Below are 16,578 nucleotides of genomic sequence, written 5' to 3' on the forward strand. Positions count from 1 at the left end.
GAAACCCCTTTCATGCAGGCATGACACTCAGATACTCAGAAGATCCCAAAAATCTCCTGACAGTCTAATCCTCGAGTGGGATTAGAACTGGTCCTTGCACTCAGTGTGAATTTATCTCCAGCAACTTCTGTTTTGTAATGCCTGACCGTAACAGGATGATGGATAAAAATTCATATTTTGTCTTCACTTTGTTCTGGTTTATTTGCAACAGAATTGTGCATCCTTTGTTTGTAGGTTTGTAGGTGTGACTTCCCATCCCAAAAAACCCCCAGAGGTGTTCAGGGCACCTTTACTAGCACATGGAGCTTTCCCATATTTTGTGGCACATCAGGGTCTACACATGCACATGGTGCCATGTCGCCATGATATTTTATGAAAAATCCCTTTGCCAGGATTTCTTCTCCTGGGAAGATGAGAAGCCTCAGCTTCTCCATGTTTTGCTCCTCTGGAATGTGATTTGGAGAATTGTTTATCCAGCATGTGGCTTGTTTTTAATTCATGGCCAATCACAGCCAGCTGTGTCAGACTCTGTCACGGGTTTTTATTCTTCATTCTTGTCGAGCCTTCTGATGTCTCCTTTCTCTTTCTTTAGTATAGTTTTAGTATATAATTTTCATAATATAATATAATATAATATAATATAATATAATATAATATAATATAATATAATATAATATAATAATGAATCAGCCTTCTGAGAACTTGGAGTCAGATTCTCATCTCTCACCTCGTCCTGGGGACCCTCACAACACCGCAACAGTGCCAGTGGTGCTTCAGGGTGTTTTACAGACAAACTGAAAGCCATTTTCTCACAGTGAACAGCACTGCTTGTGATCATCAGAACTTATGTTTCTTCATTGTGATTTTCAGATATTCCCTAGTCAGTGACTCAGGGCCATGGGTGTTACCTTAATGCCAGCATAGAAACCTTGGCTGTCCTCAGGCAGTGACTGCTGCTCAGGAGAGCCCCTCCTAAAAGCTGTGACAGTGCAAAAGACCTGTAACAAATAAATAAACATCACATGCTATAACATTTCTTGAATAACACTCATATAATTATGCATCTTCCTGTTGCTCAGAATTTTTAAGCCTTCATTCTACTGCTGAGATATATTTTGGGGATTTAGACTTTGAGCATATTTATGTGTAAATTTTGAGATTTGGAAGAATTTTTGATGCATTTAATAAGCAAAGAAGTATGGCTTTTGTCTCAACAATTAATAACACTTTATGCTTACAATGTGTTTTCTTCTTCTTAGGATGTGTTTTTCTTCTTTCTTTAAACACCTTGGTTTGTTATTTTGACTCATTTTACTCAGGAAAAACTACATTGTTCATAGATGTCACTGTCAGAATTCAGACATTTGCTCTTGGGATCCCAGACTCCTGTCTGTCCACTGGATCAAGCATCTTCTCTCTCTACCACGTTTGTAAGCATTTTATTTTAAAATTTGAATTTGTTTGACAGTCATCCAGTCTCAGAAACTGTGTCAGCAATAAGAGAAGCTCCTTTTTTTTTCCTTATAGTTTTATAAAAGATGATGCAAATGTGCCTACAGGGTTTATATTGTATTGAAAAAGAAAAGAAAATTCACCCAAATAAAAACCTCCTCCAAACACAATGTACTAGGACACTTATGTTGTATTCCTAGCACAGCCACACAACTTTTATCTCTGCTGAGCCTGCACACCATCTGCCAACTTAATGTTTCATTGGTTTCAGAAAAACCAAATTGCAAAAATAATTTCTAGGACCATAAGATTAAAATACAGAAATTTTCCTTAAAGCAAATGACAATAGACTCTGAAACTGTAGCTCTGAATATTTTTTTTTAGTCTTCTTGGAAATGAAGTAACAGATTGTGACATATTAAATCAAATTCCAGATACTCAGATGACATATTTATAGCTGCTGCCTTTTTTAAGCCTCAAGTAACCCACAAGGAAGAACTGGACCAATCCAATTTATTTTCCATTATAACAAATGCCTTTGGATAGATTTTCCAGCATCACTCACTGGCCATGCTGATGCCTGTAGCTCTCACCTGCTGGCTCAGGCACAACCCTCATGCCACAACCTGCAAAGCAGGTTCTACACCAGGATATTCCCAGATTCATGTGGCCACGAGCTGCAAAACACCCTGCAATATTTCTTTTGGCACCCTAAAAGTCCCTCCTCGTTACCATCAAGTCATGAGTTCCCTCCAAACTGAAGAATCCTCTTTCCCACCTCATTTGTGCGCAGTAGAAATTCCCCACCAGCAATACAGGGTCATTTGTAGGGCTGTGGGGAAAAACAAGTGTTTTCTGTGCTCTTCAAGTGGATTATTTCCAGTTCAGCTCAGTCCCAGGCTTATGTGCCTTTTGGGATGGTTTTACCTTCACAATTTTTCTCACTCTCTTGCAGACAGCTCCAGACAGTTTGGCCCAGTGAAAATGGTGTCATTTGTTACATTAACAAGATGGAAGCCTTGAGGTCATACTGGGTGTACTGGGGGAAAAAACAGACAGATCTCACCTCACAGAGACACTTTACAGTTAAAATTCCTCAGATATTTCATAGTTATCCAGCCTGCCTCTGAAGGAGAGCAAGTTGTCTCCTCAAGGTAATAAGCCCCTGTTATCATTAGATATTTATTATCTCCAGTCCTCCCCTAAAGGCTTGTGTTCAGCTTACAGACTTTCCTAAACACTTCATCTGCTGGGAAGGCAGAAAGTGAGTGTTGATCATGCTCCTGCAGCTTCTCCTGCTGCTGCCACAGGGAGAGTCTGCAAAATCAGGATCTGGCAAGGTGGTGACAACAGAGAAAGGGCTCAGATAATGCATCTTCCCCCTACCAAAAACAAACAGCACTGACCCCCTTGCAGAGCTCATGGAGCAGATCACATGCACCCACATTGCAGGTGATGTATTTGCACTTGCTGGGCTGTTTGCACTTTTGGCTTCAGTGCTTTTAACCAAAAATGCTCACACTGAGATTCCCTCTGAGCCCAGCACGAGGAGGGTCTGTGCCAGGGAAGGAGCAGCAGCTGCCATGGACAGGCACAGGGATGCCCAGCACTGACAGAGGATGGCCTGGTGATCTTCCCCAAAGTGATTTTCTGGCACATATCAGAACCCAGCTTCATTGTATTTCCTCTCATATCTATTTTAGAAGTATATTTTATTGATAAAGCACCAAACACTCAAATAAAAACTTACTCCCTAATGACACACAGAGATATCTGTAGACTATCAGTCCATCCCAGCTCAATCTTCAGTGCTTTTGGAGGTCAGCACAAACTTTCAAAATTCAAAATGTACGGACAGCCATCATTTAAAATACAATTTACATTTTATTTCTGTCTTTTATATAATTCCCACCCTTATTGGGTGCACACCTCACAATCAGCAAAGTTCATCAGATACCGAGCTACAGGTTGACAGTTTGTCACATAATTATGATAGTCATCCCAAGGAGGAGGGATTTTTTTGCCTTTAGCTAAATACTAACTCTTTTTTCTGCACTTCAGTAATCAACTTCTTCTTTCTCTTTTTCTCTTCCCCCCCTACACCCATCTCAGGATGCAGCCTTTTTAAAGCAAAGAGATAAAAGCACCACTGACAGCAGTATGCTGATGGCCGTGACAAGTTAGGAAGTATTTTTCCACAAACTCATTGGATCTGTTAAAAAAAAAGTCAAATTCTATTTTTTCATCATCTCTTTTAAAGGGACAGGTACCCTTGGACAGGATGACTGGATTGCTTCTTATTATGGGATGCTTTGCTTTCCCTGTGTGCTGGCAAAACTTCCCATAGGGCAGAAGGCTTCTTCTAGGCACAAAACTCTTATCAAAAAAGGCTCTTTTAGGTAAGAAGAGTGTATGTTGTGTGTGTTTATCAAAAAAGGCTCTTTTAGGTAAGAAGAGTGTATGTTGTGTGTGTTGGAGCAGATTTCCCCCCTTCCATGGACTCAAACAGAGTTGTACCCATTTTGACATGAACCCCATGAGCAGCTTCTTTAGCTAAAGGCAGAAGTCATTCATTAATTTGGTGAGGGTCAGTTACTTCTGTGAAACAATTTAGGAGAATATTTTACTCCTTGGACCTGTCACCATCCCCAGAAAATTTCTCCTTAATAACTTGCACATTAAAATGTGAGTATTTTCCCCTATAGCTTTCAGAATTCAGGTTTCCTCCAAATCAGTTATTTCTACTTGTTTTGATGATAATAATGTCTTCAATTTCACCTTTTCCCCTAACTAATTCTGAATGTGGTGTGGGCAGCCCAGGCTGGGGCAAGGATGGGGTCGTTTGCCAGCAGATCCAGCACTTCCCTCTCCATCAGCCTCTCCCCCTGTGCTCATACAGGGGGTTCAGTTAACCAAGGCAGCTGTGGGGAGCTCCCCTCTCCCCACAAGGAGCCCTTTAGGGTCACCTCCTGCTGGCCATTCCCTCAGCAGGGCAGTCTGGGGGCTGCAGAAGGTGCAGAAGGGGATTATTAACAGGAAGGTGATTGTTAACCCTGGGGCTGGGTCACCTTCCTGCAGTATCACCCGTGTCAGAGCAGGCTGGGGCTGCAGGGCGCTCCTGGGTGGAAGGTGGAGGCTGGGCAGGGAATCACCAGGCCAGGTGAAAGGGGGCACTGCAGCTGCCATTGCCTTCTCCATTAAACACTAATGGGCTGAGGTTAGAAACTCTGCTGGGAGCTGGGAGGGAGCTGTGGTTTGCAGCCTTGATGAAAAGAGCAAAGGATGAGCAGAACTGAGGGATGGCATTTCTAGGGAAGCTGGAAGAAAAGAAAAATAGTTCTCATTAGCTTGAGAAAACGATCTGGCTGTAGGTATTTGCAGAAAGGGGTAGGAACAAAGTCTCTGGGAAGGGTTACAGGAAGGGGAAAGTCAGGAGAATCTGTCTTTGATTTAATTAATGAACTAGACCTTGCAGCTTTAGAACACAAATCACTCCCTGTGAGGGGCTGTTGGCTGTGCAAAGGAGGGAGCAGGTGCAGCTGTGTGACCTGGCCCTGTGGGTAGCCCAGCTCTCCTCACTTTGCTGCTGGCTGCACAGGAAGGAGGCAGCTCCTCCTTCCCAGGTGCCACATGGCCAGGCAGTGTGTGGGAGCTGACTCTGGGTCATCTTTCTGCTAAGGAAGGGAATTTTCCCAGGGTAATAGTAAGGTGTTTTATCATCTGCAGAGTTTTGCTCATCAGCTCTCTGACCCTTTCTGCTTTAAAATCTCTGCTCAAGTTCACCTAGAGTTCTGTTTCTGTGGGGATGCTTCTCATTTTCTACCTGAAGGTTGAGGAAGAAATTGTAAACTCAGCTGTGACCTATAAACAGGCAGGTCTTCCTATTGCTGTTGTTGATTTTGACAAGTCCAGTGGCTGGGAGGGGATTAGTGCTCGAGATGGGGAAATGCCACTTTGTCACTTTGGAGTCCAGGTGGTGTTGCAGACCTCTGGACTGGGCAGTGACAGAGTCTGAGTCAGTGGGAGCTGAGCCAAGGGCATGAAGTGACCCCAAAGGGGAGATGCTGAGAGCCAGTGCTGACTGGGGGTCTGTAGGATGAAACCTTGCTATATCTGGGAGAGGAGAAGGGGCAAACCCTCAAGATGGCCTTCTAAGTGCTTGAGTATTTCCATAGGTACAGAATTAATATGATTTAACATTTATGAGCCCGTATGCCCAGGATTTTCCATCTAAATGCAATAAATGTAGTGAATCCGTCATCTGGAATGAGCTGCTTCTCTGCCCTGGGCTGAACTGGGGCATCTCTTAGAAGTGCTGGCAATAAGACAAAAATCCTATTTTCCCTGAGAGATGAAGTGTAAGTGCTCTGCAAGGTCTGGCTTTCTTCAGCACCAAGAACAACAGGACTGCAAGATCTCTTGCCTCATCACTGGAGGTGTTTAAGGCCAGCTGGGATGGGGTTTGGAGCAACCTGGCCTAGCAGAAGGTGTCCCTGCCCTTGCAGGGGGGTTAGAACTGGATGATCTTTGGACTCTCCTCCAATCCCAACCACTCTATGAAATTTCACGCTTTTTCCTCTGTGAGAGAAAAACAGTTATTTTATATATTGAGGCAATAATTTGCTATCTGTTTGGCTGGGGCATAATCTCCTTCTGTTGCAGAGTGCCATGCAAAGCAGTCACTTCTATCAGAGAGCTCAGAAAGGCTGGTTTTGCTTAAACATTCTTATTTTACAACAAGCACCATGGTTTATGTAGGGTGACAATTGCTCCTCGCCATGTGAACTTTTGGATTGCTGTGCTGAGCAAAATCTGCACAGTTTTCTCCTAAACACCTTTCTTTCTTAGCATAACTCATTACTCACAGTGTGCTGCTATAATTTATAGATGGCTGTGCCTCGAGGAATGAAATGACCTCTGTCACTATCACATAAATAAGGCTTAGGAATGCCAGGATTTTCATATCAGATGGAGTGGGTTCCTTTCAGAGCTTATAGAGAAATAGTGGCATGTTATAGATTTATTTAAGACTGAAATAGTTTCATGAACATTGTGCTGCCAGCATTACTGTCTGGAATAACAAAATTGGAACCCAAAGATGGGGGGAAGAAAGGACACATGATGGCTATTAAAACATAACTGGCTGTTTAGTCAATACAAGTTCAGGGATGTTGGCTGTTAAATCTCAACTCTTCTCTAAGGTTTGACTGTGTATTAAAATATATCAATAGCTATTCCATTATGTGACTGACCTATTGCCTGGAGGTGTTTTTACAAAGAATAGCATTGACATCAACCACCCAAAAAGTGATGTAAAAAAAAAATATCGTCTTGCTTGGCTGTGGTTTTTTGTCAGGAAAGGAACAGAGAAGATGCTGACTTCAGGCCATGAATGTGTGGAACCAAATGCAGGTTATTGTGCAAGTAGAAATTATGAGTTAAAAAGGTTCAAAAAGGCAAGTGGTTTTCAAAATGCTGCAAATTCTCTGTCCTGGGGGACAAATTCTGCCTTGAATGCCCCTCGTGCAACCTGGCAATGCTCAGCCTTGGGGATACTACCACTGGGCTCTGCATGGAGAAGGGGAAAAGTACTGGAAAGTGCTCCTGATTTACTGTCTCCCCTCTCATATCAATGTGAATCTGGCCACCCTTTAATTGTGCCTGAGAGAATATACTTCCATCTGCATCTTTCCTGGGCAGGTGAGAGTCACCCATTGCCTCTGGGTAACTCTCACCTGGTGGTGGAATTTGGTGCCAGGGTTTGATTCTCCTCTTAGAGGCATCACTTTTCCTCTAGAGTAGCCCTATAAATGCTAAATTTCTTCAGATTTACACCACTGGAGGTGAGAGTCCCTTTTGACTCCTGTTAGACACCCAGACTGGGATGGCAAACAGTGACGTGCTGTTTTTAAAACCTTTATTTTGTAAAACTGAATTCTCAGTTGCAGCTGCAGCTTCATTGCTTGGTTTTCACCTGTGATGATTTATGGATAATTATAATTAGTCTAATAGGCCATGAAGACCTTTAAAGAAGCCTAACAAGGAAGAGAATGCTTTAGTCTCACTAAACCCACTAAATTAAACATGTAGTTTCAGCAGAGGACAAAGAAGGGCTTACTGGAAACTCAATACAATAAAAATAGTCTTATAAAGATTTGGCAATGCTACTTGTTAACAGAACCATATTTTCTCTGAATCCCTCAGGACTGTTAAAACAAGATTTGAAGTGATTGCAAGTGAAATAATTTGGATGAGAATATCTCTTCATAGCACAAACTTGTCTTAAACTGGCAGAATGATCTGCCTCATCTTATTACATGCAAGGGCATCATCAGTCAGACCCTGAACTGGGCTAAAGAAATCGTTATCTCAGTCAGCATTTCTCAGGCCACATCTGGAATATTGTGTTCAGTTTGGGTCACCACCACAAAAAAACATGTGGGCAGCCTGGAGAGGGTCCAGAGAAGGGCCACAAAGATGAGCCAGGGCCTGGGAAGCTGCCATGTGATGAAAGGTTGAGAGAACTGGGTTCATTCAGCCTTGATAAAAGAAGGCTTATGGGAAACCTCATCGCCTGCTTTTAAAGAGTGGATTCAAAGATGGAGGGTCCCTTTTTACAAGTAGTAACATGGAAAAGATGAGGGAAAATTCAGATTGACCACAAAAAGAATTTTTTTCAAAATGAGAGCAGTTAGCCATTGGAATAATCTCAGGAGTGGTGGATTTCCCTACATTGGACACTTCAAGTTCAGTGGGAAAAGGTGCTGGGCTGTCTTGTCTAGACTGTGCTTTTGCCAAGAAAATTTAGACCAGATGAACCTTGAACCCTTGTGAGAGCTGGTATTCTATGATTCCATGGTCTCAAAGAAGAGCTGCAAAATGCCAAGACTATTTCCTACTTTTAACACCAGGACATTATCCCTATTTGTTCTGTCTGCTGTAGCATCACTAATGTCCCTCTGCCTGTAAAAGTTATGAACCTAATTTAAATTTAAAAACCTTGTTTCTGTACCATAAAAGGCCATGAATTCATACACAAGTCATTTTTTTTCCACATCTGTATTGGTTTCTGTTTTGTTGTTGTTGTTGTTGTTGTTGAGAGCAGATCATTGTTGCTGTGTAAGCCATCAAATATACTTCTTAAAGATTGTTTTGTAATGAACTCTATCTTTCAGTATGCTATTGAACCAGGAATTTGGAATCAGAGAGGCAGAACAACATGAAAAAACCCCATAAAATGAATCTCCCTCTATTTTAAAATGTATAATATTTTTTTTTCCCTGTGAAAAGATGTTATTGTGTCTCTGGTCCATGGATATAAAAATTACTGAGTGCATGCAGCTGAGCCTGCCTCTGCCGCAAGATACAAAAAGTACTAAACAAAAATTGGCTCAGGCACATGTACCCACCACTTACACAAACCCCACAGCATTCAAGGTATAATGTAACTGCAAATATTCAATTTGCCTTTAGAATGTGGCAAAATACCTTCCAAGAACTCACTGCGATTCACAGAAATTTTACAGGTCCTGAACCCGGTTAATGTTATTAAATAACCTTGCCACGAAACAGTCTCAGGTCTCTTTTTGGGCAGTAGCTCTAAGCACAGGGAGTGAGGAGCAGCACTAATAAAAACACCACAGAGGTTTAGGAAGGAGGCTGGATCCCCTGTGGGTGTGTGACATGGAGGCGGTGGCGTTACCGTGTCTCCCAGGCGGAGATTCGCGCCGTCCACCTCCACGTAGGAAAACGGCTGTGGGGTTGTCTCCTGCTGGATCTGCTCCCTCTTCCCTGGGCTGGAGAGGCGAGACCAGAGCACCCTGAACTGCACTGGGGGCTCAGGGGGAGAGGGGCTGTAGCTGCATTTCAGGTGGACTCGGCCTTGCAAGAGCTCGGGGGTGATGGCCGGTTGCAAAGCCAGGCTTGCAAGCTTGTCTGGAAAAGGAGAACAAAAGAGGGATGTAGCACACAATATTATTTTGGTGTTATGGTTGTTCACCTAACAAGAAGATGTCAATGTAATTAAACATGGGATGAGCACTACATTTTGTCTTCTGGTGACTTAATTAGTAACCATGCAAGCAAGAAGGTGTGTTTTGTATGAAATGTTTTGTATGAAATGCAAAAATTGCTAATTGTGTCCTGACTACCTATTGCTGTTGTACCGTCTGACCTGCTGGTTTTGAATTTTTTTTTTTAATTTTTTAAATTTTTTTTAATTTTGCAGTGAGAGAAACATTATTGAAATGGAGCACTCAGATTAATACAAATTAATTACTCTGGCAAAGGTCCTCAGCTTTGCATTTCCCTGGAGCACAGCCTTTTGATCCAAGTTTTGCAATAAGCCCATGAGAGATATGAGAAATCACTATGTTGCAGAGGTAAACTGACTCCCAGAAAGCAGCCAGCCTCTATTGCCTTACTTTTTTGCCTTACTCTATTGCTTTACTGAACATCCTTTCCAGGCTGTTTTAGGATGTATCTAGGCTAGGTCTGCTCAATATAGTCTCCCTCTGCCCAGAATAATGCTATTGCTCTAAAAGTACAGCTTGCTTTCTGTAGGCTTCAACAAGTAATGAAGTCTGAAACCTTTCTTCCTGTTAAACTCCCCTAGAAAGTAGAAACAAAGAAAGGTATAATAGTGTAAGGAGATGTTTTTCATCTCTAGGGACCCAGACTCAAGCAAAACACGAAGCTGGTTCAGATGCTTTGAAAGGATAAATTAAGTAACTTTTTCGGACAAGTGTAGAAAATATAATATGTGGGAACCCAAGAGAATAAAATATGAAGCTGTTCTAGCAGAACAGAGAACCAATGTATTAACATCTGTCCAGGGCAAGCAGCAAGAGGTAAGAAACAAGTTACTTAAAAGATGAATAAGGACCAGTTGTTTATACCCGTTTGTGTTTCATTTCTTAGAGAAGCTGCCTCAAACTGTGGCTCACATCATGATTGTGTGCAGGAAATTATCCCAGAAGGACAGAGTTAGGTGATCAGCTTAGGGGAGGATGTGAGTGGAATTGCAAGCACAAACTCTGCTTTTCCCAGCTGTGTCCTTTCTGCCAAGTTATGGAGTTTTAAATTCAGCTTGTTTTGCAGCTCAGAAGTGCTGATTGCTGTCCTGCTCCTGAACCTCCAGCAGAAGGAGCCAGGGAATTGACCCCAACACAAAGCCATGGCAGCTGGACCCAGCTGAGCCTCCTGTGGTGCAATATTTACAGCTGAATTGAAGCCATGAGGTAAAAAAACCCCAGTGAAAAAACTCCAGATTTAGATTTAGTTTTTTTCCATCCAATGTATGAGACTGCAAAAACATCCTAAAGGCTAGAAATTAAAGACTCTGAAGGACTGGACCTCACTGCAAATGAGATTGGGAAGGGATAAGCATTCTTTTCTTAGAAGTGCAGGTGTCTTTATATCACTGAACAGGTGTGAATCATCAAATAGGACAAAATTATTCACCCAAAATGTATTGGCAAAAAAGTTCTTTGAACAAGAATAGTGGAAATCTTATAGTTTATAAAAAAGCCAAGCTTAAACTGAAAAATGACTATTCAGTTAAAAAGTAATTTTTGAGTAAGAATCGGTTTCATTTATTTTAATGGATTTTTTTTTATTTCAAATACTGAATTAATCTTATGTCCTTTGAGCCTTTCTTCCTTCCTTCCTCTTCTTCAAGTAGAAATGTTAAAATATTGATAAAGATAAGAAAATAGTTATCTTTCTCTTTAAAATTTATTTAAGCTTGGATTTTGAAAATTGAAAAGCTGATAACCCTAGTTTCTCAGTGTCATGTCTCTGTCCAAAAACACTAAAAGGAAAGTATAAAGGTAATTTTTTCATTTCGAGAAAGAAGCATGTTTTCTGATGAAATCTACATGCACCTGGCCATGCTCCAAAGTTCAGGAGGTTTAACTGAATGAGCAATTGCTTTCTGCTTTCCCTTTGTTTCCTAGCTACCGAGCAGGGGTTACATCTCTCGTAGTAGGCTGAAAATTATTTCTGACGAGAACAATTATATAAATGTCATGAAAAAGATGTTATCAATTTGGTTTGGGTTTTTTTTTTTTTTTCTCCTTGAAGAGTTTCAGAATTACCTTTTTTTGAGGGGGGATACTGCATTATTAAAGATAAGGAGAGGCCTTAGAGACAGTCTCCTGGATACAGCTGAGATGCCTCTGCTCCCTCGCTTTGCAACTTCAAGCCAAAGTGGAGCCAAAGACAGTGGGAAAGGTTACACGTGAGCTGTAACCAAGCAGAGAACGCTTCAGCAATACACACCAGATTACATTTTGCACTGGTAATAGGAGCTATTCTTCAGGAACACCTTGGACTGCCACTGATTTATTTCCTACACGCTCCGCGCCTTCGCGGGAGTGACGCTTGACTCGCAAGGTCAGCGAGATGCACACTGCAACACCGGGGCCTTTGAGCACCCAGCCTGAGAGGCACAAGCAATCTTATTGATAAATTCTGTACTGGTCCTCACCTTCTGCACAGTAGCCCATGCATCCTGGGGTGGGCTGCAGGAGATACACAAAGAAAGCGCCGCAGTTCCTGACGGCGACGGGGATCCGGAACAGGCAGCAGTCCCTGGTGCCCCCAAAGCCCTGCCAGGTGGCACAGCCCGTCAGCCTCTTGCTCTCCCCTGGAGCTGGCAGGGATTCAGACTTCAGGGACAGCCACACCGGGGCTTGGGTCCCACATTTGTTCATCTGAGGGTGCGCACAAAGGAGAGGTTTACGTTTAAGTGTGGTAAGATTCCTTTCAGGAAAACAAATGGAATCGTGGAATCAGAGAACAAAGTCTAACAAACACTCTGGAAAGAAGCATTTGATATGATCAAATTGATATCATTTGATATGATCAAATAAAATGGAATTGAAAAAAAAATCCAGAAGATTTGGAAATGGAGTGACTACAACCAAATGGACTGAGATGAAATGAGGGGCAGTGCAAATGACCAAAACTTGCCAAAATTAGTCCAATTAAAATCCTGAAATCAGGGAAGAAAAGTAAACAAAGAGACAGAAGAAATGAAACATTTAAAAAAAAGAAAAAGGAAAAATTCTGGTACTAAGTAAAAACAGTAAAAGTGAATGAGATGATAAGTGCAGGGAAATGGACCAAAGCTTGCCCAAATAATCCTCGTTGAAATCTTGAAATCAGAGAACAAAGACCAACACACACTCTGGAAGGGAGATACAATCAAAACCAATGCAATTGAAAAAAACCAGAAAATTAGGAAATGGAGTGACTACAACCAAATGGACTGAGATGAAATGAGGCGCAGTGAAAAGGACCAAAACTTACCAAAATTACTCCAATCAAAATCCTGAAATCAGAGAAGAAAGATAAATAGAGAGGAGAGGAACCTAAAGAAGTGAAATGTTAAATTTAAAAAGGAAAAATTCCAGTACCAAGTGAAAACAATAAAAGTGAATGGGATGACAAGAAGTGCAGGGAAATGGATGGAAGCTTGCCCAAATAATCCTCATTGAAATCACAAGATTTCATTCCCTTTCTTGAAAGTGGAGATCACTAAAACCCAAGAGCCTGTGTGAACCTGGAGGGTCAGTGAAAAAGCTGTGTAGGTGGGGATAAAAATGTCTTGCTCGGTTTTGAGAGGTGGCTTTACACAGATAAAAATGCTTAAAGGACACAATAACAGGATTCCAAAGTATTTTCCTCTGGCTTTGGTTGGTTTGTATGAAGAAGATGAAAGCATGAAATCAAGCTAGATCACCTGCCCCCAAACCATCTGCTGCCCTGCTGCTGGCAGCTCCTGCCCTTCCAGCACACCCTGGACACATTTGTGGGGCCTGTACCTCTCCCTCACTCTTGAAGAGAGACACATATGAAAGATGGACAAAACATATGTGCAGGATGTGCATGAATTAATTGTCTAAATTTTTTTTAAATTTTTTTTTTGCTTTCAGGCTTTTATCTATTAACAAATTTCCTGAATACAGAAAAACCCAAAGCAGAAGGCATTGGTCTTAAATGGTTTAAATGACAGCATGTTGAGTCATGGCCAGGAGAGATTGATTTCCATTTCCCAGCTTTGGGATGTGTGTTCAGGAATCTCAGATCTGAGCTGCCCTCTGTACCTGTCAGGCTCTCTCCTCTGACTAAAGGAACATGGTTCTCTAAAGCTGTCTTTAATTTAAGCACCTCAGTGAGGAGATTAGGTGTAATCAAGGCCTTATTAAATATACAAAGCCAATTACAATGGTGACTCATTTTTCTGCACCATTACCTAGCATTTGCCAATATGCAAAGCACAGAGGTATTTGAGCTAAAGTTTGGAAATTATTACCAAATACTGACAATAATTTGCTCTCAGACATCAGTCATATTCAGCAGAGCGTGACTGCTGCTGTCACTTTGCATTTCTTCAGCCAGTGACAGTGAACCATCTCTACTAGTCCAGCTTGGGGAACGTGATTCTTCCCAGTGTGTTTGGCTATAAATCACATTGGGGGGAGAAAAAAAAAAAACCAACCCAAAACCCAGCATTTTTTCCCATTGGCCCGGATTTGCTGTTTCTCTTTCAAGATCAAAAGTTATTTGTGACAGCAGGGGAAGCAGTGAAAGCCAAAGGATAAATTTATTAAGTCACGCACCAGTTCCCTCCTGCGGTCTGGGTTGTACCTGGGAGCTATTCAAGCCAGGAAGCAGGGGCAGGGGAGAAGGGCTGCACACCCAGGAAAGCCAGGGTACTAGAGAAACAATCAACAACGTGACATGGCACAGTCTGATTTCCATTTGGAGCCAGTTATAGTCAGGCTTCTGAAAACAAGGATTCCAGAGAGACACCACTGAAATTGTCCAAGGTCGTTGGGTTTTTGGTTTTTTTTCCTCCTGAAAAGTAGCAGCAGCTGAGCAGAGAGGCTGACCCTGCCTTCCCTGCTTGGTGTCCTGGTGGTCTTGCAGGTGGCACTGGAGCTCCCTGGGGAGCAGCAGCCTTCCAGCACCGTGCAACCAAAGGAGAAGAGGGGCCAACATAAAAATTCTTCTAGATGGAATTTAGACCAATCCCTTCCCTTGTTTTCTTTAATACCCACATAGTGTGTAAGTTTAAAGAGGTTTGTTCTGTTTATTTATTTACAGCTTTAAGGGACACGGGTGTTTTCTGTGCTGGTAAAAATACAGATGATGGGAATTTATTGCATCCTGGTCAGTTTTTGACCTAGAGTGCAAGGAGTGGTGTGGAGAAGCACGTTTCCAAAGCATGCTTATGAGCATACACTTGTGATGACCTGGGAGAGTGGAGAAAACAACATCCAGAGAAGCAGCATGGGAAAGGAGGAGAATGGAAACTGAAGCTCAGTGGTCTCTGCTTCATCTTCATCTGGGTGTGATACCTGCAACCTGAATTTCCTCTTACACAAGGAAACCACAAACTTCAGTGCCTCTTTAAAGATTGCCAGACTGGAACATTCTTTTTGAAATTGCACTAAATGCAGGTATTAGTGAGTTCACCCTGGAGGTGTTTGGAACCACACAAGCTGGAAGAATTAGTTATGGGGAGCAGAGCAGCAGGGATGAGTGAGCACTGGATTTCAATGGATGTGTGCAAACTCAGAGAGTCTTCTAGCATGGGGTTGGTGAGGAGACACAGCACAACCTACCCATCCCAACTGAAAAAATACTCTTACAATTCTCTCTAAAATAACTTTTGTTGCTTAAAATGAGCTACAGCATCCATCTGATGCTGCCTTTACCAATGTAACTGGTGCCAACATGTCAGTGCTGCTCCATTGGGAGTGCAGCTGCTGAGCTGCCTCTGGCCAGGCACACACAGTGCCTCAGTTTCCCTGGCTGCTTGACCTGGGGCAAATAACAAATCACTGACTCTCTGTGTACCTCACTTTCTTATCTCTCAACCAGAGGTGGAGGTGGCTGAGATGGTAATAGCCTTTGGTGCCTGGCAGGAGTGCTGGGAAGATAATTCCTTAATGAGACACCCATCTCTCTGTTGTGCTGGGGGCCATGGAGATGAATAGATGTGAGTGCATTCTGGCTGTGAAAAAAGACAGAAAGTGATCCATACATAAAACTGGGCCTGGATCTCTTGTTAACACACAGAGGAAAAACTGAAATGCTGGAAGAAGAGGATGGTGGTTTTCCCCCTCTGTTTTTATCCTCACCAGCAGTCTGTGAGCCATTTCAGTGCTGGAGAAAGTGTGGATTGGCATCACAGATGTCAGAATGCAGCTTTCTGATAAACCCCCACAGGGATCTCCTGCATTTGCCCTGGCCAAAAACTGAAACCACTTGAGAGACAGTTTGTTATATAACATGCACAAATTACAAGCAATGACCAACCCTTTTGAGGGTAAAAAAATCAGACTGTGAGACAGCAAGTCATTGCAACAAACTGTGATACAGGATTACAAGCTGGCCAAGGAAGGATTTTGGTATAAATCAAGTATTTCTGTTTTCCTGGCAGCTCTATGACACACATGAATTTATTTTCTGTTATGAGCTGCATGTGGTCCTTCTGAGTCAGGCAAGTTGCCACACACTAGCCAAAAGGATTTGCTGCATGAGGCCTCTGTGAATTAGAAGGCAGACCTGGGAAGGCAAGGGCAAATGTATATTCATGTGTTCAACCAGCAGTAGAGATAAGAACGGGAGAAAAAAACAACAAACAAAACAAAAAAGCAAAGAAACTTAGAAGAATAATCTAGGAGAAGAGGCTTCAAAGAGCCAAAACTTTCAAGTCCCCACTGTGGCATGATTTGCATTGAATTTTGTAGCTGTCATTTGGGAGAGTAACCAGAAAATTGAATACAGAGGTAGCAAATGATTGGCATTTCAAACAGAGCATTTACCTGCAATGCCTGCAGTCACTGCTCCTCTAAGGATGTTGGAGAGACGTGGGAGTCTCACTCAGCAGCATTTCCAAAAGGAAGGAGGAATTACACTGCTGCCTCTATGGGAGAGCAAACTCCACAGGTTCAGGTGTCCAGCGACACAGATTGCACAAAGGAGAACTTCTCCAACACAGAAGGGACACTTCAGGCTTTTGGCAGTCTTCTTTAGTATCCTTCCATGCTTTATCCAATCATAATTAAGTGGTATTTTTAATCTTCAAAGCATTTTATAAACCTTACCCAA

The 16,578-nt window shown here is 42.3% G+C and overlaps 1 protein-coding gene across 1 annotated transcript in view; it reads right to left on the reverse strand.

The window, feature by feature from the left end:
* LOC136558957 (von Willebrand factor D and EGF domain-containing protein-like) overlaps nucleotides 1-16,578 on the reverse strand; it is a 170,991-nt gene that overhangs the window by 109,609 nt on the left and 44,804 nt on the right. Inside the window, exons 3-5 of the mRNA XM_066553782.1 lie at nucleotides 11,942-12,167; nucleotides 9,155-9,387; nucleotides 909-998 (exon numbers count right to left, since the gene is read on the reverse strand). Of these exons, the coding sequence (XP_066409879.1) occupies nucleotides 909-998; nucleotides 9,155-9,387; nucleotides 11,942-12,167 (549 nt within the window). The remainder of the gene's footprint in view (nucleotides 1-908; nucleotides 999-9,154; nucleotides 9,388-11,941; nucleotides 12,168-16,578) is intronic.

This window comes from Molothrus aeneus, chromosome 7 (assembly GCF_037042795.1).
Source record: "Molothrus aeneus isolate 106 chromosome 7, BPBGC_Maene_1.0, whole genome shotgun sequence".
Lineage (NCBI taxonomy): Eukaryota > Metazoa > Chordata > Aves > Passeriformes > Icteridae > Molothrus > Molothrus aeneus.